Source organism: Zosterops lateralis (genome assembly GCF_965231275.1).
Source record: "Zosterops lateralis genome assembly, chromosome: Z".
In the NCBI taxonomy this organism is placed as follows: domain Eukaryota; kingdom Metazoa; phylum Chordata; class Aves; order Passeriformes; family Zosteropidae; genus Zosterops; species Zosterops lateralis.
This window is the reverse complement of record NC_139800.1, coordinates 37,476,676-37,503,755: the sequence shown is the minus strand read 5'-3', so window position 1 is coordinate 37,503,755 and position 27,080 is coordinate 37,476,676. Positions and strand designations below refer to the sequence as shown.

The 27,080-nt window shown below is 39.0% G+C and overlaps 1 protein-coding gene across 2 annotated transcripts; it reads left to right on the top strand.

The window, feature by feature from the left end:
* Nucleotides 1-26,828, top strand: UBQLN1 (ubiquilin 1). 2 transcript variants are annotated; one of them, XM_083883100.1, is made up of 11 exons: nt 1-175; nt 13,480-13,631; nt 17,357-17,472; nt 18,849-19,111; nt 19,816-19,974; nt 20,580-20,823; nt 21,318-21,460; nt 22,311-22,394; nt 24,702-24,817; nt 25,132-25,300; nt 26,078-26,828. In XM_083883100.1, exons 1-11 carry the CDS (start codon nt 20-22, stop codon nt 26,228-26,230), a joined length of 1,755 nt encoding a protein of 584 aa, XP_083739226.1. In that variant the 5' UTR covers nt 1-19; the 3' UTR covers nt 26,231-26,828. The 2 variants fall into 2 exon arrangements, with proteins under 2 accessions (XP_083739226.1, XP_083739225.1); XM_083883099.1 differs by having other exon boundaries at nt 26,075-26,828.
* The last annotated feature ends 252 nt before the right edge of the window (nt 26,829-27,080 follow it).

Here is a 27,080-nt window from a genome sequence, read left to right as displayed (position 1 = left end):
GCTCCGGCCGCGCACGGCAATGTCGGACAGAGCGGAGGGGCCCGCGGGGGGCTCCCCGGGTTCCCCCTCCCGCGATTCTGCCGGGGCCTCCGAGCCGCGGATCATCAAAGTCACGGTGAAGACTCCCAAGGAGAAGGAAGAGTTCGCCGTTTCCGAAACCAGCAGCATCCGGCAGGTGAGGGGCGGCGGAGCAGGCGGAGGGGCCGGCGGGGCCGCGCTGGGGCCGGGCCGAGTGGAGCCCGGGAGGGGAACGCCGGGCCGCGCTCCCGCCTCCGGCTGCGCGGGGCCAGGGCCTTTCCCGGTGACAAAGCAGGTTTTCTGCTCGCCAGGCGAGCACCAGCGCCGATCTCGGCCCAGCAGAGGACTGCTGCCGTCTGGAGCTAGCGGGGGTGGTGGAGAAACGTGCCGCCTCGGACCCTCCTCACCGACTTCTCTCTCTGTTGCACTGCAGAGGGCCGTCTCGGAAGGTGGATGTAGCGCCTTCGTGAAGTCGTTGAGTTATAGAATGGTTTGGGTTGGAAGGAGGCATTAAGAAATCTTCCCGTTCCAGCTCCCCTGTTGTGGGCAGGGACACCTTCAGCTTGGACCAGGTTGCTCAAAGCCCCATCCAACCTGGCTTTGAGCACTTCCAGGGATGGTCCATCCGCAGCTTCTCTGGGCAGCCTATTCCAGTGGCTCACCACCCCCACAGTAAAGAATTTTTTCGTAATGGCTAATCTAAAGCTGTTCTCTTTCAGTTTGAAGCTATTGCCCCTTGTCCTGTCAGGACATGTTCTTGCAAACAGTCTTGCCTCATCTTTCGTGTAAGATCCCTTCAGGTGCTGGAAGGCCACAAATAGGCCATCCCAAAGCCTTGTCTTTCCTCATTTTTTAGCTGTGAGTTGTGTTGATCTGACTGGTTTTGGTGGCAATTGTCTCACTGGCTGGCTAACATGACCATAGAAAAATATGCAGTCACTTTTATCTCTGCATTTCCAGTGGTTATTTTGATCTAACACTATCTTTAAAAACAGCATGTAGGCCTTCAACTTTGGGAAGTCATAGCCTTGTACTGTGTAGAATCTGCAGTCTCCTGTACTTAAATGTGCCAGTTATGAATATGGTACTTAGCATTGCACTACTGTCAAATAACCAAGTTATTAGGGATTTTGTGCCTTCCTGTGAAAGTCTGTGCCCCAGCTGCCTGTCTCAAACTAGTGACACCTGCTGATTCATCAACACTGTTTCCTGCAAGTCTTCTGGTTTTGTAGAAGGTTTACTATGCAGTTATTGACTACAGTTTCATTTATTTGAATTAGCAAGCAGCAAATCATAGAAAAGATGCTAACAAATGTAAAAGCACAGAGTCTCCCGCTTGTAAAGGATGTAGACATTGCTGGATTCAGAACTTCTTCAATTTTCCGTAGGATTTCCCAATTTTCTCCTTGAAATGGCTCTAAATGTGGCAACTTTGTGCTATTCCACTTTTTTTTTGTGTCATTGGTATTGCAGACCTCATCAAAAAAAGATTACATGTCTGAAAGCGCCACTAATGTCTAAGTACAGAACTTGACATCATTCCTTAAATGTGAGCTGAAGGACACTGCCTGGTTAATAGAAGATACAGAAGATGAAGTAAAGGCTCGAAATTTCAAACATAGTGCCAGCACTTCAGCTAGACTGTCAGAGTTTGTTTCACCTAGTTGCTGCGAATAGAGAAAATGCTAATATTTCTTTGATTTTTTTGTCCTTACATCTAATCTAGATTCAGTTTGGTTTTATGTTGGTTTTGTTGTTTTGTTTTTTTCCTTTTATATCAGCATTTGGGCTAAAAGTGTCCCAGACCTGAGTTTCACTGAGGTTTTCTCCAGATGTCAATGCATTGAAGCTGCTCTCTTCTCTTGTCTAGTCTCTTGGTAGCTGCAATGTTGTGTGCTGTGAGCTGCTCTCTCTGCAAGCTTGATCTAGGCATTTCTCCCAAAAGTAAAATGACTGTGTTTGCTTTTTAATGTTGTCCATTGCTTTCTCTACAATCTCAGTCTGAAAGGAGTGCTTTTCACTTCTCTGTTCTCCATAGATTTTTGAGCAGCATCAATGCAGTTTTTGTAAAAGTCTTTGCAGGTTTGGGGCTTTTGTTAGAATATTTCAAAAGACATTCATAAACTAAATCTAACCTGAGGATTGTGTTTGTCCTGAAAAGCAGTCAGCCATTAGTTTAGGTCCTTTGGAAATAACAAACAGATTTACTTAAGGTGTGAATTTTGTAATATATTTGACTTTAACGGGTTTGTTTCAGATTTGAATACTGTTGGAGCTGCGAGGTTTTCAAATAAACAGTTGCCATAAACCGAAATAGTTGTACAACCTATCAAGAGCTTGAATTTTTATTGAAAGCAGTCATGCATGTTTAGGGAATTAACAGATGTCTTTGTTGTCTACAGATATCTTAAACTCTGAATGTTGCCTGTTTTGGAACTATTGTTAAAATATTAGTTCTGCAGTTATGACTTAATTCCTGTGGAGTAAGATTTTCCTGTCCTGACCATTGGATTGAAGTCCCAGGCAGTGTAATAGCACTGAAAAATGCACTGTCCCTGCAGTGTGACTAATACTGGCATTTTTGCTTAAACTGCAAAAATGAGCTGTTGATAAGCATCAACAGTAGATGTAATGTTTCTAGAGCCAGACTTTAAAATAGATGAATCTTTAATACCAGGCAACATTTTTTTCAAATGCACCTAGGATCAGCAAGTGGTTTGTATGGTTGAGATAGGTGGGCCAGTAACTTGTAGACTGACACCACCCTCCCCCAAGAAAGAACCAACAAACAACCCCCCCCCCAAAAAAACCCCACAAAAAAACCCCAAAAAAACACCAGCAAAAAAAAAAAAAATCCCTCAGTATATTTCTGTAGCTAGCATTAGAACTTAAAGAATTGAGTTGCTCATTTCTTAACAATCATTTCAGAATACTGCTAGAACAGAAACCTAGATTTTCTAGGAAAATATTTCATGTCATCAGGGCCAAATATAGGGCTAAAAAATTGTATTTTATGTTACTCCATTGATGTAAACCAGGTCTGCAGCTTTTCTGGCTAGATTTTTTTCCTGTATTGGAAGACTTCAGCAGAATAGATTTGTTACTGTAATCTTGTGTTGTGCAGCTAGAACAGTGAGTACGCAGGTTGGTATGGAAAATAAACTAAGTACAAAGCCACTCCGGAAGGTCAGTTGATTGCGACTGCTGTTCATCTGTCTTTTATTCTCAGAAAACTATTTGATTGTGCTGAGCACCATTTGGCTCAGTATTAGGACAAGGACCAAATATTTCCATTTGTGACTGGGTATGATACTGGTCTTGCTCAGAGCAGAGACAATGAATACACGATTGGTAAAAGATAAATACTTATAAATTTGTTCACTTTAACTGACCCTGACAGTGCTGATACTCGGGCTCACTAAAACTATCTCTTGTCCTGTGTTTTTTCCCTTTGGTTCATTTTCTGCATTCGTGGCAATTTTCTGGGTCTTGGCAATGTCTAGCAGAGTTGTCTTAGTGTGTTTTGGTAAAGCCTGTCTACAAAGAAGAAGTGTACTCATTTTGGGAACAACTCACACCTTCATGTCTTAGTCAATGACTTGACTTGTTTGAGTGTTGAGGTGCTGGAACCGGTTACATGAAAAAACATTTTTTTTGCCTTCATCATTGAGAATAAGGGAGTTTTAGGAGAGTTAAAGCTTGCTGATGCTTCTTGGTGCTGTTTTAGTGCCCTGTGTTGAAGTATTGACATTTGAAGTATTCATGAGGTTATTATAACTGATCAGAGTTACTGTCTGTGGGTGTGTAGCACACATACAGGATACTGAGTAGTCCATTCTATGAGCATCACAGCTCTGAAACAGAGTAACCTGTCTAGCTGTGTGTTATTAACTGCTAGGCAAACAAACAGTGGATACAGTAAATCTGTGCTAATAATTTCAGAAATTTGAAGTTCTTGCACAGAATGGTTGTCAGTCCTTTGATTATATGAAAATTTCAGAGCAATGCCCATCAGGAAGAGTTAATGAAATTGAGTTCAGTTCCACAGAAAACAGATTAGATTCTTTTGCAGGTTTAGGGGATTTTTTCCCCCCATTTTTATTTAGCTTCAGCCTTTAAATACAATGTCTCTTCAGTATGGAGCACAGTATTCAGCAATAGCATATTTAACAGCTTCTAGTGTGATTTTAAAGTAGGTGAACACAAATGTGCTTTCTGCAGTAGACTAAACTACAGATAAAACTCATAAGCTACTTGATTTTAAGTGTGAACGTATCCACTGCGTTGAAACTGATTTTTGTCAAGTGGAGAGCTTGTAAATTTTTTGATTAATTTTCAGCACAGTTTATGGTTGAATTTCAAATCCATAAATCCAGGGTTTCATTTTTGTGCCTGGTTCTTGCAATCCCAAATTGGTTGTCTTCTGTTTTATAAAGATCACGCAGGTGTAAATGTTAAGTTCTTAAAGCTTTGGGTAATTTGGTAGTGGAGCATCTTTCCTGGCTTGCATATGCTTTTAATATCTGATGTAATGTTTTACTTTTTAAGAAACTTTACTTCATATGAGCAATTCTTTTAACATGATCCAATTCTGTTTCGCCGTTTTTCTGTAATTCAGGGATTACTGAATGGTACAAACAAAATAAGTTGAAACTATATAATTGAATCTGGTCTGTTCTTTGTTTCTAGGACTGTAATTCAGGTTTCTTTTGTTTTTCGGGTGTCTCAAGGCACTTTAATACACAAAGCATTTAGTGTTAGGTTTTCCATGGTCTGATGTCTCAGTGCATTATATCACATCTGTGTGATTCTTTATGGCGTCTGCCTCATTATATACTCTGATTATACATATTTCATAAACTGGGTGTTTTTTCCCCCTCATTTTGTGATATCAAAATTGTTTTAGAGCAATGGTAGATGGTTATTCAATAGAAGAACCTTCAGAAGTAAAAGTATATTGACTTTCCTGGCTATTGGCTTAGTTAGATGTAACTTGAAGGTATCAGTTATCTGACCGTAGTACTCAACAAGTGTTTTCTGATAAATTACTGGCAGACAGAGTAAAATAAGAAAACCTATTTAAGTAGTAGTGTAAAGTGTCTTTTGTGTAGATACTTTACTGAATAAAAGTAAGACACTCATTAAAAAAAAAAATAAATTTAAAATGTTATCTGTGTCAGATAGGGCCTGCATTTATCCCATGAGTTTGTTTTGCTAGAATACCTCACCCTTGGTCGGAGGTGTCACACAGTTTTAAAAAATTGCCCTGCGTACACTTCAGAATTGCCAACAGCGTAAAAAACCTTAATGAATAATCAGCTATGGTAGCAGTGTCATATAAAGATTTTTAAAACCAATAAATATTTCAGTCTAGTGAGTATAAACCTTGTCTCTGTAAATAGAGTCCTTGTCTGGGAGTAAAGTTAGGGTAAAATCTTAAGAATTTTGATTATATGGTGACATAGATTCTGGTTTTGACTCAGATAGAGTTAATTTTCTTCTTAGTAGTTGATATGGTGCCGTGTTTTGTATTAAGTGCGAAAATATCTTGGTAACACACCAATTCTGGCTCTTGCTAAACAGTGCTGTTGTTTTTTAGGAATGTTTCTCCCTTATCACTGACCCCCCTGAGACTTTCCAAACCACACTGCCACTTTCTCTCTTTGCCACATTTTTCCCTCCCTCTCCCCCCTGAGCCAATGCTTTATTTGTTAAATAATGTTGAAAGCTGTAGAAATTAGTTAAGAGTTGTATAATGCAGTTAAGAGTTTTCAAGATTAAAATAACAGCGAAAGAGAGGAGTTGAAACGTTTTCTATTTTTATGCAGCACAAAAACATCAATGGGTTGAATTGAATGTTAGTGTCCTTACAAAGTAACTTACAAAGCCTTTTTCTCTTTTCACTGTCCTTAAGTTATCAGTCAACCCAAGGCACGCTGGAGGGGAGAGTTGGAAGCACAAAAGGTCAAGATCACAGGTCGAGATAAGACCAATTTACTGGAAACAGCAATGAGATAAGAAAACAAATATTAACAGCAACAATACTAATGACAGAGGGTGCAAGAAAATCAATGATTCACACGGAAAAAACTCCCTTGATAACAGACAGTACCAGACACCTCTCTCCACCATGTTTTCCTGACCAAAAGGAACCCCTTCTCCCTGGAAGAGATTCTATTTCCCCAGCTGCTGTCAATGACAAGAGGTGGTATAGAATAACCTCTGGGTCCTGGCCCTGCCCCCTCCTGGCTACTGCAGAAATGAACCCTGGCCTGGCCTGAGCCAGGACAGTGCTTATTCTAAATGGAGTTTTCAGTTTGTGTTGCTTTGCCAGTGATCAGGTACATAACGATCAGGGAGAGAGTAGATTGCCAAGTGCTTTTATGGAGAAGCATTGCTTCTCCAAACAAATGCTTGGAGAAGTGCAGTGGCTTGATGAAGGATCCACGGAAGGAATAGAAATGGCTAGAACTTGAGTCGTGAGCCCTTCACACTACTATGCACTGAGGCAGTTTACCCTTTATGGGCTGCTAGTATTTTAAGCTCATCAAGAATCTGACTTTGTGTTTTGAAATGTGGGTTTTTTGTGAGACTGATTTGGTTGCAGACATCTGAGGAAATAATTTTATTGCAAAACTAGCATGGGTCATTGGCAAAGCCACCGTAAGATAGTAATTCTGTTGAGACATGAAAGACAGTGTACTCTTACATAGAAACCTTACTTTGTGTGTTCTTTCTAGCTGTGATTTATCTGTTGTGGGCCAAAAGTGCTTGTATTCCTGCTTGAAATGGCAAATTCTTGTCTTCCTTCTGTATAGTGTCCTAGAGTTGTGCGATTAAACCCTGTTTTTACTGACTCAGTTTAAGTCGGTCGTAAGATGACCAGGTCATGATTCATACAGAAGGAAAACACAGCTATGAGCTGTGGCCATGAGTGTTTGGTTCCTTACTTCTTGGGTCAAGATGACCTTTAACCATTAGTTCTGATGTATAAAAGCTGGAGCTCATTGAAGTTTGCTTCTCAGACTGCTCAGTGTGGGTGTAAGACAGACTGGAGCTCAGTCAAAATGCTTAACTGTGTATGTTGTTAGGAAAGACAGTTGAAAGTTTAAATATAATGGGTGTGTTTTGAAACAACAGTGCCAAAAAAGGTAATGCTGTTTCAAAATCTTTCTTTGTAGCAGAACTATTTGAAGGACTACTGGGAATGAAAACTGCAGTTCAGCCTTCTGTGTACAAATGTTTACTTCCATGTTATCCTCTATTGTGTTCAAAACAGAGTTTCATGTGGGGAGAGTCAGCACCCATACTTTTTTTCACAGTCATCTAGATAAAACTGTAGCTTAATATTTTCAAAGTAGCTGAAGGTCTTAGGGCCTGTTTTCTGTTACTTTCAATGGGACTTAGATGTTAATTGCCCAAGACCTCTTCCAGGTTGTTACTGTAATTTAATGTTTAAAAATGACTTACTAAGCTGAGATTGAGAGAATTTGGGAAAGTATTTTTTAATTTACTTGGTTTCTTCTTTTTATTACCTTTTCACAACACTTTGTCTTCTGATTGGATAGTAAGATTATTACATTGCTGGTTTTAATAACATAAAATGAGTCAACAGAAGCTTTTGAATCATTATATGGTGGCAATATGTCGAAGGAGAGTTTGAATGTTAGTACTTTCAGTTTTCCTGAAATAACTCTTTACCAGGTCCTTTCAAGGCCAGGTTGTCAGATGTTAATAGATTAATGTTTAAATTGCGGATCTGCTCTGTAAAGTGACAGTGCAAAATGATATCTGGTTTAGTCAGCTGTTATACTTCATGTGTATTCAGATATTTGCTTTGTTTGGTGACAGATGTTTGCTTTGACTGGCTTGGGTACCAGTATGCATTTGTTCAGCACTAGACATCAACATTTTATGTGTCCATCCATATCTTGCAAAAACCTCCAGAGGCAATCAAGTTTAGCAAGTGTAGTAAAAGTCCTAGCTTGCTTCACAGACAGTTGAGTTTTTTCCCATGTGTTTTAACACAGAACAAAAAAAGACAAGTTTGTTAGTGCTGGTTATTTTAAAGTTGCTATGAAGATTAGGGTATTTGACATGGATTGTAGTGGTTTGAGTGTCTGTGAGATAGAATTAGGAGAAAAGCAAAACAGGCTCACACTTAAGAGGTATAGATAAGTTTACTAACACACACTAAAAGAAGAAAATGAGAATCAAAATGAGACTTTCAAAACATTCCTCCTCCTCCCCACAAGTGTTCAGTTTCCCACAAACAACGTAAAGAGACAAAACTCAGAACTCTTCGTCAGTTACCACCCATAAAATACTCTCTCATCAATTCATTTGGAGAGAGAAGTCTCTTTAGTTTGCCGTGGAATTCCTCCACGAACAACATAGAACAGATCTCTTGTGGGTCTTAACTCTTCACAAAAACAGCCACCCGGGAACCTGCTGGTGTGAAGTCTCTCCCATTGGCAGCTTTCCTGAGCTGCATATGGCTCATGGACATAACTGGGGTGTCATTTTAGAATGGACAGTCCAAACACAAAGGATTTTCTTCATCTCTTGGAACAGAGATCTCTTTTTTCTTCTTCACTGGCACAGAGGGCTTCTTATCTCATCTCTCTCAGTTCAAACTCCTCATGGGATCCCAGGATCACAGCTACTTAATTCAATATTCATCCAGTCAATCACAGAAACCTTTGCTCAGTCCGTCTCCCCAGTCTGTCCACGGTTTAAAGGAATATTTGAGCATATTACAGTCTGTTACCACAGCTCACAAAAGATTTTCAGCCTAAAATGCCAAGGCATCCTCTCTATCTCATCATCACTTAAGACACAACTTCTCTTTCACCAACCCTGGTATCTTCATAGTGTCTCTTTAAATGTCTCCCACTCTGACCTTTTCTCGCACTCTAGAGAGGGTCAGTGTTCTACAAGTGTCATCTGTGCGATGGAAGAGTTGCCATCTTGCCCAGGGCCTGCGGTGGTCCTGTGGTCTCTGCCGGGGGCAGCTGCTGGGATTTCAAAGCCGCGGGGAAGGGGGAAGAGAACTGGGGCGGAGGCCTGGCTGGTGAGGCCTCCTGCCCCCCATTGGGGACCATCGGGGCTGCTCTCAGGGGCCCGGGTTGGCTGGGTGTGAACAGCCGTGGCTTCCCCTTCCCCTTCCCCTCTGGCAGCCGCGGCGCCGGCCCGGCCCCCCAGGGCTGCGGCAGAGCCCGAGGGCACGGCCGGGCAGGGCAGGGCAGGGCAGGGCAGGGCAGGGCAGAGCAGGGCAGGGCAGAGCAGGGCAGGGCAGGGCCGGGCAGGGCAGGGCAGAGCAGGGCAGGGCAGGGCAGGGCAGGGCAGGGCACGGCAGGGCACGGCAGGGCAGGGCAGGGCACGGCAGGGCACGGCAGGGCCGGGCAGGGCAGGGCAGGGCAGGGCAGGGCAGGGCAGGGCAGGGCACGGCAGGGCAGGGCACAGCCGGGCAGGGCAGGGCCGGGCAGGGCAGGGCAGGGCAGGGCACAGCCGGGCAGGGCAGGGCAGGGCAGGGCACAGCCGGGCAGGGCAGGGCCGGGCACGGCCGGGCAGGGCAGGGCAGGGCACAGCCGGGCAGGGCAGGGCAGGGCAGAGCAGGGCAGGGCACAGCCGGGCAGGGCAGGGCACGGCAGGGCAGGGCAGGGCAGGGCAGGGCACAGCCGGGCAGGGCAGGGCAGGGCAGGGCAGGGCAGGGCCGGCTCCCCCAACAGGGAGCAGCAGCGGGGCCCAGGCCGGTCTGTGGAGCGGCTGCAGGGGCCGATTGTTACCTGCTCCTCCGGCTGCGAGGAAAAGGGAGCTTCGGACACAGTCTCGGCCTCATACGTGTATTCACAAATCGCATCTGGCTTCCTCAGTGGTTAAGCAATATCTAAAGTATCTAAAAATTGGCCTCTGATAGGTCCCTGCCTTTTCCACAGGAAATGAACAGGTCCTTACAGAGTTTCAGGGAACTGTTTCTTCTTTAACTAAAAACCAAGCTGTGTTAATCCATGACAAGCATATAAACAAGAAGTGCTGGTGTGCTGCTAAAAAACCAATGAGTGTTCTCAATATGAAAAACTGTACTGCTCCTGTATTTCAAAGCAAAGAAAAGGTTTATATAAACAAGTTTACTTGAGGTACAATGGCAATTCGGGCAAAGTGCTTCAACAAGATGAGCTTTGAATTCATGTCAAATCTACAAGTTGCCATGCTTTGAGGAGAATGTAACCTTGAATCAACTCACTCTGGTTAAGAATGCCTTTTGCTTTTCACCCTAGGAAAACCAGGCCTCTGGCTAGACATTAATCCAGTGTTAGTGTGATTCCCACTGTGTTTCTCTCCACATATTTTTCTAATAATCATGTAAAAAATTGACATGATTTTACATTAATTTTACTGTAGTCAGTTACTAGAGGAGTACGATGAACTAGTTTCCATGAATACACTAGGTGTCAAGTGTGTTGAAACATTATTTTTACAACTTTGAGTCGTTTCCTATGTCCAGATATGACTGAACACTTTTGTAATACCATAAGGCATAGTATTTTTACTATGAAGTAAAACTTGTATTTAGAACAATAAAGCAAATGAGCTGACATTGTTAGTTAGATAATTAAAAGGAGGAGTCACCACAGTAGGAGAATTGGACAGAAATGCTCATAATTTCCAGCCAGTGATGCTGAGCACCTGCTTTTGGTTTTCCCAGTGGATGAAGTATTTTAACTGTAATTTACTGGTACTGTTATTTAGTTACATTGTGCAAACTGAAGACCTAAACAACACCAAAATTAGTTTTTTTATAACTGGCCGAATATGTATTAATTTCCGTCATCATAATCTGTCATGGTTTAAACCCAGCCAGCAATTATCATGCAACTGCTTCATCACTTCTCCTCCTGCCTAGTGAAATGGGGAAGAGAATCAGAACAAAAAGAAGTAAAATTCATGGATTAATATAAGAACAGTTTAATATTTAAAACAACAACAGTAATAATAATAGCAATAACAATAATAGTAATGAACAGGAGGGAGAGAGGAATAAAACCTGAGAGAAACAGATGATGCACAGTACAGTGGCTCAGCACCCACTGTCTGATACACAGCCCATTCCCTTCACTGGCAAGTGCTCCAGCCACACTGTGCAAGTTGGTGAAAAGAGGGATTGGGAAAATGACGAACCATCCTCTGTAGAAGACCAGGTTCAAGACTCACAGGATCTGATGAGATACATCCACGGGCCCTGAGAGAACTGGGCGAAGAAATAGCTAAGCCAATTGCCATTGTATTTGAGAAGTTGTGGTAGTTGCCTATGGAAGTTCCCACAGACTGGAAGAGTCTAAACAGAACATCCATATATTTTTGGGAAGGGAAATTGAGAAGAACCAGGGAACTACAGGCTGGTTAGTTTTACCTCAGTGCCTTGCAGGATGATGGAGCAGAACCTCCTGGAAATTATGCTAAGGACCATGGAAAGTAAGGAAAAGGTTGGTGACAGTCAACCCAGCTTCACTAAGGACAAATCTGATGGTTGCCTGCGATGGAGTTGCAGTGGTGGTGGATGAGGGAAAAGTGAGTGACATCATCTCCCTGCACATATGTAGAGTGTTTGACACTGTGTCACATGACTTGTCTCTAAACTGGAGAGACATGGTTTTGGCAAACTCAGTGAATAATGAATTTATAGGGTTGTGGTGAACAGCTCATTGTCCAAGTGGAGACCAGTGATATGTGGTGACCTTAGGGTTTGGTAAAAGGACAGGCACTGTTTAACATTTTTGTCAGTAACATAGATAGTGGGATTGAGTGCACCCCAACAACCTGTGACAGTCAGTGTGGTGTGAAGGAGGTGCTGGAGGGAAGGGATGCCGTCCTTGACAGGCTTGAGACGTGGGCTCATGTGAACCTCATGAAGTTCAGCAAGGTCCTACACTTGGTATGGGGCAATCCCAAATACAAATACAGGCAGGGTGGAGTGAGAGCAGCCCTGAGGAGAAGGACTTGGGGGTGCTGGTGGATGAGAGGCTGGACATGACCCAGCAATGTGTTCTCACAGCCCAGAAAGTTGATTGTGTCCCAGGCTGCATCCAAAAGCAGTGTGGCCAGCGGGGTAGGCAAGGGGGATTCTGTCCCTCTGCTCTGTACTGGTGAGACTCCACCTGGAGTGCTGCACCCAGTTCTGAAGATCGCAGTGCAGGAGAACATGGACCTGTTGGAGTGAGACAGGAGAAGGCCACCAAGATGATGAGAGGGCTGGAGCACATGTCCTGTGAAGACAGGCTGGCCTGGAGAGGAGAAGGGTCCAGGGAGACCTTAGAGTGGCCTTTTAGTGACCAAAAGAGACCTATGTGGGAGATGGTGAGGGACTTCTTACAAGGACATGGAGTGATGATATGAGGGTGATGATTTTATCCTCTTTCATCTTAGGAAGAAATTCTTTACTGAATTCTTTACTGTGGGGACAGTAATACAGGTTGCCCAGAGATTCTGTGGATGCCCCATTTCAGGAAGTATTCAAAGCTAAATGGGGCTTTGAGTAACCTGGTCTAGTGATAGGTGTCCCTACCCTTGGCAGAGGAGTTGGAACTAGGTGATCTTTACATGCCTTTTCAATAATGTTTTTAGGATTCTGTTTTCCTTATGTGTAGATGATTCTGCCTCAAAAAAAAAAAGGTGTATGAAGCTAATCTGTTATTTAAGGTGTTTTTGACAGTTAACACTTAGCAAGCAGCCTCTTCTGTAAGAGGTCTTGTAAGGTAATGATTTCCCAATGAAATGAAAAATGTGTTTATTCATTGTGCCCTGGACTGTAGCTGCATTTCATGTAGCTGTGTCATGCATTGAATCAGAAAGCAGAGCCACGTAAGGTATAACTTCTGTCTGTGTGGAAAGGAATGCAAGTTTTGACACACAAAGGAAGGCAGCAAAAGTACATCTAAGGAGAGAGTGTACTCAGTTCCAGCAAAAGTCTAGACAGATTTGTCCTCTTTGTGACGTTGCATTGTCAGTCCTTCAGCAATGGATGGCTTCAGTGGTGTGCACATTTGTATATGTGTATTTGCTAGTGTATAATTATATGTGTACTTTACCATCTGTATACATATGGGTGTGTTTAAGTACTGTATTTGCTAGTATGTATTTATATCATGGATGCATGCCTGAATGAAGTCATAGTAGTCTTCAAAAGAAACCAGATTTTTGTTGTCATGGCTCATATGGTTAATGATCTAGATGTGAAATTCTTCTGATTTCCTTTTCTGAATGACAAAGAAGTATTTCCTATCTTCCTATGGACAAAAAGGAGTTCTTGAAACAAAAGTATTTCTAGTTCGTGAAATACAGAATATGTAGTACAAGTGAGGTAATATAGCAAATGTAAAAAACAGATATCTTAAATTATTTTTAAAAATTGTAGTTCAGTATTTAATTACATAAATGTATAATATTATTTTTTTTGTTTAGTTCAAGGAAGAAATCTCTAAGCGTTTCAAGTCCCACATTGATCAGCTTGTGTTGATATTTGCTGGAAAAATTTTAAAAGATCAAGATACTTTGACTCAGCATGGAATTCATGATGGACTCACTGTTCACCTGGTTATCAAAACGCAAAACAGGTAACCTTAATAACAAGTGGTCTTCTGCTTAACTCTAGAGAAGTAAAAGTTAAACTCTGAATTATTAATACCTTCCTGTTGGGCAAAATTGACTAAATCACCTTAATCAGTTCCTTAGTTACTGCTGTTGCAGGACAACAGTGAAATTATGAAATTACAGTGGTTTGTTTTGTTTTTTTTTCATTTATCTTGCATTTTAATTTGGTTTGTATTTCTAAATGCATACTTTGCTTTTTTCTTTTGGTTGTTTGGTTTTTTTGGTTTTTTATTTTTTTATATTACTTTTCTTTTAGTTCTGTGTTTTGGCTTCATAGTTGTTAGATATAATCTCTTGCTGTCCATTAACATATGTTACGCAGATTTTCTTTTCACACATGAAAACTTGCAGTGAATCTTTTCTTTCTTTTTTTTTTTCTCTGCAGTGATTTTTTTTCCTTTTTTTACCAACACAGTGAGTAAAGACACAAGAAAGGAAAATTTTTGAGAACTGCTTTAGTGTAATGAATTTATCTATCTAAATAGACTTTAGATTTTAAGGTGGTTTGGGATTTTTTTTTTTTCCCCTGTGGTAAAGAAGCATTAGAATGACAGTTAGAAAGTTGTATCAGTTAGCTGTGATGGGTGCACTTCCTGTGAAATGCCCAAAAATCCTTCCAACAAGTAGAGTAATAGACTTCTCAAAAGCGGTTTGGTATTAGTCAGTAACATCTTCATTCTTTTAGAGTGAAAGTGTTTTTGCTCCTGTTCTACTTTTAGGTCTTTCCTGTGTGTGATGAGGATCCCCTTTGATGTGAAAATGTCAGATGTTGAAGGAAAGAGCATGGAGTGTAGAAGAGAACAGAAATAGGCTTTCCCTTTCAAGGCCCTACCAAGACACAGAGGCTGGCTAGTAACATTAGTAGTAAATACAAATTCTTGTTGAAACTAGTGGTATTAGCATTAAATGTAGGTACATTTTGAAACTGATATTGTCAGTTCTATATTCATGCCCTGGAAGGATTATGTTCTCTGTCCTGGAGTCAAAATACATGTTTTTACTGTCAGAGGTCTCCATTTCCTGCCCTGTGGCTCCTCCACCTGAAATTTAGGCTGATACAAACCATGCCAATCTTGAGTACAGTATTAGGTAATACTGCAGTTCTGTGCCTTGTGCATCTGAATGAGTATTCTGCTGTTGCTATTTTTTATTGCTTTTTTTGCCCACAGTCTTGAGTCTAGCAGAGAGGCATCATGAGTAGTATTAGCAGGATGCTTTTGACTTGCACAGTCTTCAGAGGGTTTATTGTTTTGAACCTACTGTAGCTATACTGAAATACCATATACATACTGAAATACCACTGCCAGCCTCTTGGACCTTCTTGCACTTTGCCTCTGAGCAGAGAACCCCCAGAAACACAAATGTCAAATGTGTGGCTTTTGGGGAATTTTTGGTGTTCCTGCATCTGCACTGCACTCCATGTCTTCACTTACACCTGCTTTTTTTGAATCATTTTAGAAGAGTGTATTTCTATTATCTGCAGAATGTTTTAATTATCTGGGGAAACAACAAACAAAGAACTACAGATCCCTTGTATGTACCTGTGCTGTCTTCAAATGATGCATTAAAGTTTTCACCCACTAGCTTTGCTTGAATAAACTAAAAACATGCTAAAACTTGCTGGAGAGAATGAAAATCACCTCTGAGAAAGTATAGTATTATCCTGAAATATCTCATTCTTGCTAAAATATCTATATTTTACACATTGTTTCAAAAGACAAGATTTGGACACTGCTTTTGTGGCCTGGAGGGTGCTGATTTTTGGCCGTGATTATCAAGATTGATTTGTTCCCAGCTACCTTACTCTATGCCATTTACTTTTCTGTTGACTGTTGCTGTTGACTGTTGCTGCTATGTATCTGAATAAGTAAAAGTTCTTTCCCAAAACTGGATCCGAAGGTGATCTTTTCCTTTCTAAGCTATGTTACATGTATAATTTCAGAATAGGAAAGGAATCCTCATATATCTCAGCCAATCTTTGTTAAAAAAAAAAAAAAAAAGATTGCTTTTTTTTTTACTGTGCTACATTTCCCAGAATGTTCAGACTTTCAGTGAAATGTTGTGACCTGTCTTCTGCAGTGTCAGAGTAGCATTGAGTGATTAGCAGTGGGCAGTAAAGATACATTGAATTTCTGAGTAGAGTTCTAGGTCAACAAGTATCATTTGTTCACAAGTGCTGGGAGGAAACATAATGGCAAAATGGGTATAAAAGAGGATGTGCACTTGACCGGAATTGCTGAAAGACTGGAGGCTAACAGGCTTGACACTCGGATGAACCATTATCTTCAGAGAATATGCCTCAGTTTGCATGGGAGTACTATTGGACTTGAAGTTTCAGTGTCATCTGTTTTTCTGTCACACTTCTGAGGACCTTTCATGTCTATTACATGAAGCAGCATAGTTGCTTCTCAAAATAGTTTCTCAGTTGAATATACAAATAGGATTTTATGGTTATTATTTTGCTTATGGAGGAAAGATGTGTGTGCTTTCTAGATGAAAGAAAACCAAATATCCCTAGCAGGAGAATCACGATCAGTGTACAGTCTGTAATCTTTCTCATTCAAGTTGCAGCTGCTTGGCGAATTGTAGTCACCTTGTATTCAAAGTTTGCAGTTGCTGATAATGAAGTTAAAGAACTGTTAGAAACCTCAGGAGAATCTCTGGATTTTAAGGCATCTTTCTGAATTTTTTTTTTTTTTTTTTTTTTTTTTTTTTTTTTTTTTTTTTTTTTTTTTTTTTTTTTTTTGCATGGTTGGGGTTTTTCTCTCATGTTTGCTTGAGTTGAGCAAGAGCAGACTTATGTTATAGGAGAAAGGTGCTCCAAGGTGAACTGAAGTATGAAGTCTAGTGTACTGTCAAATTCTCAAATCTTTTTGTGAAGTCTGAATTCATAGTTTTGAAAGCTATTTTATTCTCTAGTATTGCAAATACAGGCATTTATTGATTTTTGAACCACAGTGGATAATTGATCTGGATTTCCAAGTAGTCTCTTTTCTTTAGAACAGGGAGGCCAGGTAAGTTTTATTCAAGCTCAGTTCCTTGATATCTTTTACTGCATGGCAACATCTGTATTTCTCCCTGCAGCAGAAGGGTGTGGTGAGTATACAGCCTGGGTAGCCTTTAGTGCCTGTGCTAAATTATACTGGCTTTAGCTTCATGTGATTTCATTATCAGCCTGTCCTTGAAGTCTTAAAGCTTATTGAGAGTCTGAGATTTACCTTCTAATAAAATGTGACATTAACGGAATTTCACATTCAGTAAAGCATTTTATTAGAGATGTGGCATGAAATAAATTCCACATTAAATTTTTCAGGCTTTATTTCTTCAAGGTGTGGGCATGTTGTCAGTAGTGTGTGAGTATAGTGGAATAGGACATGGATCCTTAAAGCAAGGTAAAGACAGAGAAAACAATTCATTGGCAGGCATCACAGCATAGGGTGAGAAGGTGGTAATGGCTGCAGTGATACCTAACTGGTTTTTTACTCTTTGAAATTACTGTTCTGCAAAACTGATGACATGGCAGGTGTCTGAGAAAGATTTATTACAGGAAGCAATCTGGGAATAACTGGGTTTTGACCAAGAATCAAAATGTAATTTAAATTCTCAAGTATAATACCGTAGCTGCATTTAATGGCACTACTTAAAATAACTTGATACACTCTATAAAGTTTTAAAATTGCCTTTTTAGGTCACAAGACCACCCAGCTCAACAGGCAAACACCACTGGAAGTACTGCTACCACATCAACATCAAGCAGTAGCACCTCAACACCAGCATCAACAAATAGTAACCCCTTTGGCTTGGGTAAGAATATTTGTTGGGTAGCATGGTGGGTATTTTCTCCTGGATTCAAGCAATTGCCCCCAAAGCTTTATTAACAATGTAGACAGAACTTGAAAAACAAAACCCAAACAAGCACATCAGCCAAAAAAGTGATTACAGATATACTGAATTAGCTGTAGGTTTCTGATCAGTCAGTTACCAGAGGAGAGTTGTTTTGTTAGTTTTATATAGAATCACAAAATAGTTTGGATTGGAGGGGATACCTTTAAAGGTGATCTTGTCTATCCTCTGTGCAATTAGCTGGGACATCTTTAACTAGATAAAGTTGCTCAGAGCCCCATCCAACCTGACCTTGAATGTTTCCAGAGATGGGGCATCCATCACCTCCCTGGATAAATTGTGCCAGTGTTTCACCACAAACTTTGGATTTGTACTTTCACCTTTAGTGGTAAGGTGCTACTAATGTTATATTTTGGCACTATGGGTAATGAAATTCCTTCCAGTGTCCTGTACTTCTTAAAAGTGCATCTGAATTCCTGTTGCCTGAATACAGATGAATCTTAAAAGTTTGGACCTGTAACATGAAGGCAAGATCTGCAATAAAAGAAACAAAATTGCTAGTAATCTTACAATTAAGTATTTCTCAAGTTTCAAGTCTGATAGTATTAGAATCTTCACTTCTATGAATGAAGAAGCTGCAGTCTGTTGACTTAAAAATTATAACCTATTTCCATAGTTGTGGTGGGGTTTTGTTTCATTCTTTTTTGTCCTTTTTTTGCATTTGGGAGTGGGGAAGAGGTAGAATTGAAAAAGCCAGTTATAGTAAACAGATGATTTCTTAGGTTTAAATGGTTCTTTGTTCTGTCTAGTACCTTCTGTAATTTTTTATTTAGATTCAGCAAAGCACAAAAATTCAAGTAATTATCTCTTAGTGCATTACTACCAAGAGGAACACAGGATCTGCTTTTAATTAGAATAAGAAATATTACTCATATTGGGAGTTCTCTCTTAGTTATAGTCTAACCAAGAGGAGACAGATAATGGATTATTACAAATGTGATTTTTAAGTGTTGCTGGAGGGGGTGGGACATGACCTAAGGCTCCCAAACTCAAATATTTCTTTTATCTTGGCTTTGGAAAATGAGAAGAAAAGTTGTTAGAATTATAACAAATTTTATTTAAGAGTAAACTTTGTTGGATCTTTGGTTGTGTGTCTTATTATTTAAGGAAGCAAACTCTTAAGTGAGTAACTCCTGAACAGCCTTGCAAAAGATGGGACTTTCCATTCGTTTTCATTATTTTGAAGTATGAGATATGTTCAAGTATTTTGTATTTAGAACGAATCTGGATCTGTAATTGGAAGTATAGTCAGTCACATTTTTTTCATCCTCTTAAAGGTGGCCTTGGAGGTTTGGCAGGCCTGAGTAGCCTGGGCTTAAATACTTCAAACTTCTCTGAGTTGCAAAGTCAGATGCAACGACAACTTATGTCCAACCCGGAAATGATGGTTCAAATAATGGAGAATCCATTTGTTCAGAGCATGCTTTCAAATCCTGACCTGATGAGGCAGTTAATTATGGCTAACCCTCAAATGCAGCAATTGATACAGAGAAATCCAGAAATCAGTCACATGCTGAATAATCCGGATATAATGAGACAGGTATGTGGAAAGATCTATTAGTTCATGACTTGTGATTCTACTGTTAATGTAAACAACAGAGCAGGAATGGGATGTGTTTAGTGGAGTGTAAACATTCTTGAAGTATTTAGTCTTATTCAAAATCCATAAAAGGTTGCCATAGACAACCAGGGCCTACATTTCTTGTTGTTAATGTTCAAAATAGATTAGTATTTCAGAAAATCTGCAGTATAGTGTCTGAAAGTCTCTGAATACTGTGTAGCCATGTCTTCTGAGGCTAGAACTGGATGTGGCTGTCTGCCCTTGAAACCTGTTGTCTAGCTAGAAATTGTACCATAAAATGTAATTCTCCAAAATACTGCATATTTTCATTGTGTCTCACTGTGGGTACTTAAAAATGCTTTTTAAATTAAAAGATAAATATGTTGTGTGGCAAAATGTATCAAAACCCGAAGAGATTGATAGGTGCTTTTGAAATTGTATTAATTTTAAATTTTTTACCATAGCCTGCCTGCTGTAGTGATGTTAGAAATAGTAAGAATTATGGTAGAATGCTGGCTAAATACTTAATTGTGTTGATTCATACTGAGCTGCCAGGTTAATTGAGCTTTAATCTTAATTTTAAACTGGGTTAGACAGGGATAACTGAGATATTGCCAAATGCTGACGTTTTCACTTTAGAATGGATTTCTTATTAATACAGATTAAACGTTCCACTTCTCTAGACACTAGAACTTGCTAGAAACCCTGCAATGATGCAGGAAATGATGCGAAATCAGGACCGAGCCTTGAGCAACCTTGAAAGTATACCAGGGGGATATAATGCATTGCGGCGCATGTACACAGACATTCAGGAGCCAATACTGAATGCAGCACAGGAGCAGGTGAGAAAAGATTACAAATGACACAGAAAGGAAATACTTTTTCTAATAAAAGAATTTAAGTAGTTTAAATTTACAGATGTTTACTTGACAAAACAGTTCTTGAAACTTAAAGTTGCTACGTACCCTCTTACTCTTGAGAGGAAAAAGCTTTAAAAATCCTGTGTTCTTCTGAGTCTAAAGAAATAAAGCTATCACTTTGTGTGATTGAGAAGCTATTTTAAAGCTAATAGATTTGTTTGTTATCTCATTTTAAATTCCTTTAATTCACTGCCTTAAGCTTTTGAGGTCCAGTAAAATTCCTTTTAAGGGTGTTTAGTAACTTTTAGCTGAAAGTGAGAATAATAAAAGACTTTAAAGTCAGAAACCAGTATGCAAAGTACAGTTTTACTGTGACCAAAATACAGTGCAGTAGCAACACTACTTTCAAAGAGAAATGTGATTTAATTTTTGGGGGGGTCCTAGTATATCTCAATGTTAGTGTCTTTTCACAGTATTTACATTTAATTACTGTGGAATGGGAGTATAACTGATTAAGAGCCATAAACGTTTCTTTTCATGTACGATTTAGAAATCTGTAGATAATAAGTATTTATTTTCCTTTGTAGTTTGGAGGTAACCCATTTGCTTCTTTAGTAAGCAATTCATCAGCAGGAGTGGATAATCAGCCATCTCGTACGGAAAATAGAGATCCTCTGCCAAATCCGTGGGCCCCTCAGTCCAGCTCACAGAGTTCCACGACAAATACCAGCACTAGTGGTGAGAGCAGTGGCAGCAGTAATGCTGAAAATAACACTTCTGGCACTACGGGACAGAGCTCAACTGGACCGAATCTAGCACCTGGGCTTGGAGGTGTGTTTGTTACTGCAACTGTATATATTTGCACATACTTGCAAACTTGCTGAAATGATTCTTTCATTAGGAAGAGGGTTTTTGATTTCATTTTTATTGCTATTTACTTTTGTAGAACATTTTACTTTTATCAAAGTCCTCTGAAGGAAAATAGGAAAAATAAAAAGTATGAAAAATAATTTTAGTGATAGTAATACTTGTATACTGCCTTAAAATAACAAAGGTAATGAACCTGTAGATGAATTGTAGTATTTTTTCTGTTCTAAGGCAAATGGGAAAACAGCTAATAATGTGGATAGCTGATGGGAGTGTGTGTTGGTTACAACATCTCTCTTAACTTTTAAAGTATATGTGTCTATGTAAGCAGAGCCACACTGAGGTAAATTTCAGGGTCTTAAACTCATGAAAACCAAGTGGTTGTATTCTGGGTTTAGTCTGCTTTCTCTGATGGTGGTCAGGATGTTTACTAAAGTGCCCTTTAACTTTTCTTTAAGCTGGTATGTTCAATACACCAGGGATGCAGAGCTTATTACAGCAGATAACAGAAAACCCACAACTTATGCAGAATATGTTGTCGGCACCCTACATGAGAAGCATGATGCAATCATTAAGCCAGAATCCTGATCTTGCAGTACAGGTAAATTTCATTTGTTATGGTAATATATTGTGTGTATTAAAATAAAAAATACCAAAATACAAAGCCCAAAAGCTCAACAGTTGTCTATGTCAAGTGGGCCAGTTTTTATCCTAACTCACTGAAATCATTACCTGCTTATTTTCAACAATTTTTCTGCAGTGAGTTTCTTCAATTTATACTTGGATAGCATACTTGACATGCTTCTAAAATTGTTGTGTATGTTTTTTACAGCCCTAAACTTGTAATCCAGCATTATAAACAGACAAAACAAGTGCTTTGGTTATAAATTAAGGTAGAGCTAACAGTAAATAAATACCCCCACTAGTTTGGGAGAAATGAAGGGAGGGACTTGGTGCCATATCTAGATATTACTCTGGTCATGGTTCTGAATGGTGTTGTAGAAGTGCTTTCAGTTTTTATTTGAAGTGGTAATATTGGAAGTCAAATTCTGAACTGAGATTGAAAAAATATTATCTCTTCTGTGTTAAATACCCACTTGGAAATATCCTTGACTTCAGGTGATACTTACAGCAAAGCTATTACTTAGATTTGTAGTGGAGACTGAATAGAAAAGGATTTTCTTGTAATACTTGGCAAGACTGCCTCATTAGTATCTGGAAATCCATTCACTTACAAGAAAAAAAAAAAAACCCCAATGAAGCAAAAGTGAAACAAATTAAAAAAAAAAAAAAAAGACAAACACCCCCAGAAAATTTTGGCCAAAGGAGTAGATGATTATTATTCTGTGAGGTAATTTTCGTAGACTGTTACTGTATTATCAGTAGTTGTTTTTAAACCTCCAGTGGTTTTTACTGCTTGATCTTTGAAGTTAAATATTTTTGTCCTATAGATGATGTTGAATAATCCTTTATTTGTTGGAAATCCGCAACTTCAGGAACAAATGAGACAACAACTTCCAACTTTCCTTCAGCAAGTAAGATGAGATACTAGCTCTTAATAAAGGTCTTCAGTCAATGAACAATATTTTTAGTAAACTGGTGCCTGTCTTTGATTTGGCTAATAGCTAGATGCTGTAATATATTCTCATCAGCTTTAGATACTAAGTTAGATTGTCCCTTGATAATATTCTTGCTAATGTCTCCATCTCTTTCAAAAATTAAACCCAACTGTTTTCTATGACTAGCACAAACACTAAGATTCTTCTTTGCTTAGAATGAATAAATGCTCTTACTGCACACCAGCCAGAGAACAGCTGTTTGTGACAAGATTTGTTTCACAAATGAAAAAGAATAGTAGTTTTCACACTACTAGTTAAAGTTTCAGTACGCTTTTCTCATGCATCTTCATAACTAATTTCTAAGAAGGGAGTTCTGGTGTTAGTTGATGTTAGTTGCCCACAGTGTGTAGTAGTACTGTTTTCCCTAAATAGACACAAGCAAGATTTTTGTAGGAATTGAAAACCTAATCTATTGCATGAGTTCTGTCATTAGACAGTCCTTGCAAATCAGTGTAAATATGCATTGCCAAGATCTGCCTGCACACAGGAGGTTTAATGAGTAAAATAATGAACACATACATGAATTACAGTATCATATTCAGTATTCAGAAGATACTGTTTATATTATTTGAACCACATGAATGGCTGTGGTGTTTGGTATTGCTACTGCTTTGTAATGACTCTGTAGCATCTGAGGAGCTAGTACCACATTTATGTTTTGAAATCTGAGTGATTGGTAATTAATGAAGGTACAGTAGGAATCATACCCGTTTCCTTTGTGTATCTCCTGTTATTATCACCTTGGAATTTATGTGCACAAATAGCTCTCTGTTGTATTCACCGTCTAAAGTTAGATGATTACCAGCATTAGCAGGTGAGGTGTGAAGTGGAGAAATATCTGGATATTCTCAGAATGTTGGTAATAATTCAACTTGTATTTTCTTGCTTATCTGTCTGTGTTTATATTATGGGATTGGGAGACAGAAACCATGGAATCTGCATGATGGAAAGCATCTTTTGCAATTAAGGGCAATTGCCCAGCAGAACTAGGGAAGAACAGTTCCTACTGCAATTAATAACATTAATAGAGATAAGATCTAGGTCACCTAAGTGCTCTAAGAATTGTTGGGCCATCATTTATGTAAGACACCTTCAAATATCAGACAGTAAGTCATGATTTAAATATTTTCATAAAGTAGTTGCAGCAACTTTCTTTGGCGATCCCAAAATGTTTACCTCATTAAACTTGAGTAATCTTCATATACTATATATTTAGTTATTCTTTGACTTTTAGCTATCATGAAGATAAATGTCTAAGAGATGAATGGAGAATATAAATTGCTCTTCTGAAGTCTCTTTAGGCACTCAGATCAGAGTTCTTCATGTCCTATTTTGCAGTTCTGCTATGCACTAGAGGAAGTTTCACGTTAATCTGTGATTTCTACATGAATCAAATGTGGTTTTTCAACAAAAATAATCTGTTCTAGTTGGCAGGGGAAAGCTGCAAAGATTAGTAAGCATATCTGCTCTTTGGTCTGACATTACTTTTCACTCAGTACTGAAACATTACTTTTCACTTACCTGTTACATTTCTATGCAAAGGTGAGCATAAGCCACTAGTTTTGAGTTTGTGTCTAAAATAATGAGAGTTTTGGATGATTCGTTTCAGAAGCGAAAAGGATTTGCCTTCTAAATTACATGATGATGTGAAAGCCAATTTGTAATTGAAGTCACAGAATGTGAACCCTTGAATATACATTTTTACTTTATACATTGAATATACATACTTTATACATCTGCTTGCTGGTATATTTTCCAGTGTGTTTTTTTACATTTCAGGCTGTAAGAGCACTACAGATAAGAAGATATGTACAAATAGTCACAATCAAATTTCTGTGATCTGAAATTAGGAAAAAGGAACTTAGTACTTTTTCTTAGATACTTATTGGTCAGGTTTCGTCATGTTCAGCATTGTTGCTTACTAGTAGTATGATATGACTAATTCTAACACAGTCTTGTAGCCTTAAATGATTGAGATCTATAATGAAAAATACTTTTCCTTGTATAATTCTCATTTGAAAGGCTTTTTCTACATATAGAGAGTTCACTGATTACCTTCTATGGAAGTTTTCTCACAGAAGAAAAATAAGTGAAGGATTTCATGTAATATTCAACTACAAAATCAAAAGCCAAGTTCTGGAATTATGCCAGATTCTGTAAGACATATAGCAAAATTACCTTGGAGCATCTACCTATAATGAAGAGTTTTTCTCCTTCTCTTAGATGCAGAATCCTGACACGTTATCAGCTATGTCAAACCCCAGAGCAATGCAGGCTCTGCTACAGATTCAGCAGGGCTTGCAGACATTAGCAACAGAGGCACCGGGGCTTATACCAGGGTAAGAATTGTTCTTATAAATTTGGACAGGAAGTCTTCCCTTGTGTTGTTCATTCTTTTTAGATTTTGAGATTCATACAGTTTTTATTAAAGATTCATCCTCTTGCCTTTTCTAGTTTAACTAAACTTGTTTTAGGATCTATCACATTTGAGTGCTATGCAATTCTAAACAATAGTAGCTCTGGTCTTTGTCTCAGTACTTTACTCAAATTTTTATCCTCTCCTTGACAGAATTTGTACCCACTAGTTAATGAGAAGAGACAAACCAGTGTTTATTATTCAAGTGGTGTATTTCTTTCTCTGTAATTTATACAGATTTAATCCTGGTTTGGGTGGAGTGGGAAGCAGCGGAGCTCCTACAGCATCCACCGTACCTAGTTCTGTTTCCACTGAAAATACAAGTCCAGCTTCAGGAACTGCTGAATCTGGTCACCAGCAGTTTGTCCACCAGATGTTGCAGGCACTCGCTGGTGCAAATGCTCAGGTAAAGTACACCATCAAATTCTAGATATTTTTATGTCCATTCTTAATTGTAAACACTGGAAAGAAGATAGTAGATAGGAGAGCCCACTGGATGCTTCTTCTGAAAGGTCAGTAGAGGAGGCTTAAAAGTGCTATTGCAGCTGTGCAGGAAATGCTGAAGTCATCTGTCCTGGTTAAAAACATGCCTCTGAGGGCATACAGTTGAGAAAGTGCAGAATTTTGCCATGAGTTTGTGTAAACAGGATCTTTCTATAAAGCACAGCTAACACTTTGCCTTAGACTCAGGCTTTTTAACAGTCAGGATTTTGGTAATTTTAGTCAACAAATACTTGGGAGTGTTACAGAAGAGGTGATCTTTATATTGAGGAAAAATAAAGCCTGTGATGTTCAAGACTGCTGACAACATAATCTTCGCTATTACACATTGCTAGGTTGAACTCTGTTTCATTAAAAAAACCCCAGCTATATACATATCTTTGAGAAACTTTCATGGGACATACATGTACCCAATTTAATTTGAATCCTCCTCTTTCAAACAGTCAATTTTTCCTGGAGTTCAGGAGTGTTATATAAGTGTAGATAATTCAATGGTGCTGACGTGTTAAAAAAATTTCTTCAATTGCTAATTGAATTTGTCTGAATATATTTTTTGGAACTTGAAAAAGGTGTAGTCAAAAATTAGAAAAGATAGAGTGGTGCAGAATCCACCTATGTTTAAATTGCGTATTTTGCTTAATGTGTATTATGCTTTTATAGCTTGAAATTTTGTTCTTAGCAGTTACAAAATCCAGAAGTTCGATTTCAGCAACAACTGGAACAGCTGAGCGCAATGGGCTTTCTGAACCGTGAAGCAAATTTACAAGCACTAATAGCAACAGGAGGAGACATCAATGCAGCTATTGAAAGGCTGCTTGGCTCTCAACCTTCATAGCAGTGTTTCTTTAACTTGAAAAAATGTAATTTATTTTTGATAACAGCTCTTTAATCTTTCAGATTGCTTTATTTCATTCTGACTCTTGGGATTGTCTTGTTATAACTAAAACCAGTCTGATGCATTTGAAGGTGGAGTGCAGTAGTTTCCTTCAGACCGTGGAAATTGATGTATTTTCACTTTTGAATGCATCAGTTCTTTTGTTCAGCATTATTTGTGATTTTTTGGAAACCATATCAGCTTTCACAGTTGGATGAACTAGTTTTGTCTGACCTACAAAGAACTAGTTTTGTCTGACCTACAAATGGCCAATTTATTTACTACTTAAATAGTATCCTTCAGTAGTAATTTATGTAGATTACACATTAAAAAGGAAACAAATTAACTGAAGCTGTGGATACCAATACTGCTTATTGTGATTCTGGCATGGTTTTTTTTCTTGACTAGCAAAACGCTGGAAGATTTATACCACTTGAGTAATCTACCATCTTTGGCTTTAATTTGTATAAACACAATATATACAACTGAGACAGCTAATTTCTAGAGATTTACACAATACAATAGAGTGAAATTGTAAGTAATGAAAAAAAAACAAAAACTCCCCAAACAACAACAAAGCCCACCAAAAACCCAACCAAACAAAAAAAAAAAAACAACAACAAAACAATGAAACGAAACAAAAAAAACCCCAAAACAAAACCAGGAAAAAAGTCATAGAACTTTATTTGGTGTAGAATTGCCCAGGATCTTTGCTAACTATCTGAGAAAAAATGCTTCAGCAACTTCAGTAAAAATATACTAGAATTACTGGTTCTCGTTGTCTCTACATTTAACTGTACAGAAATTTGCA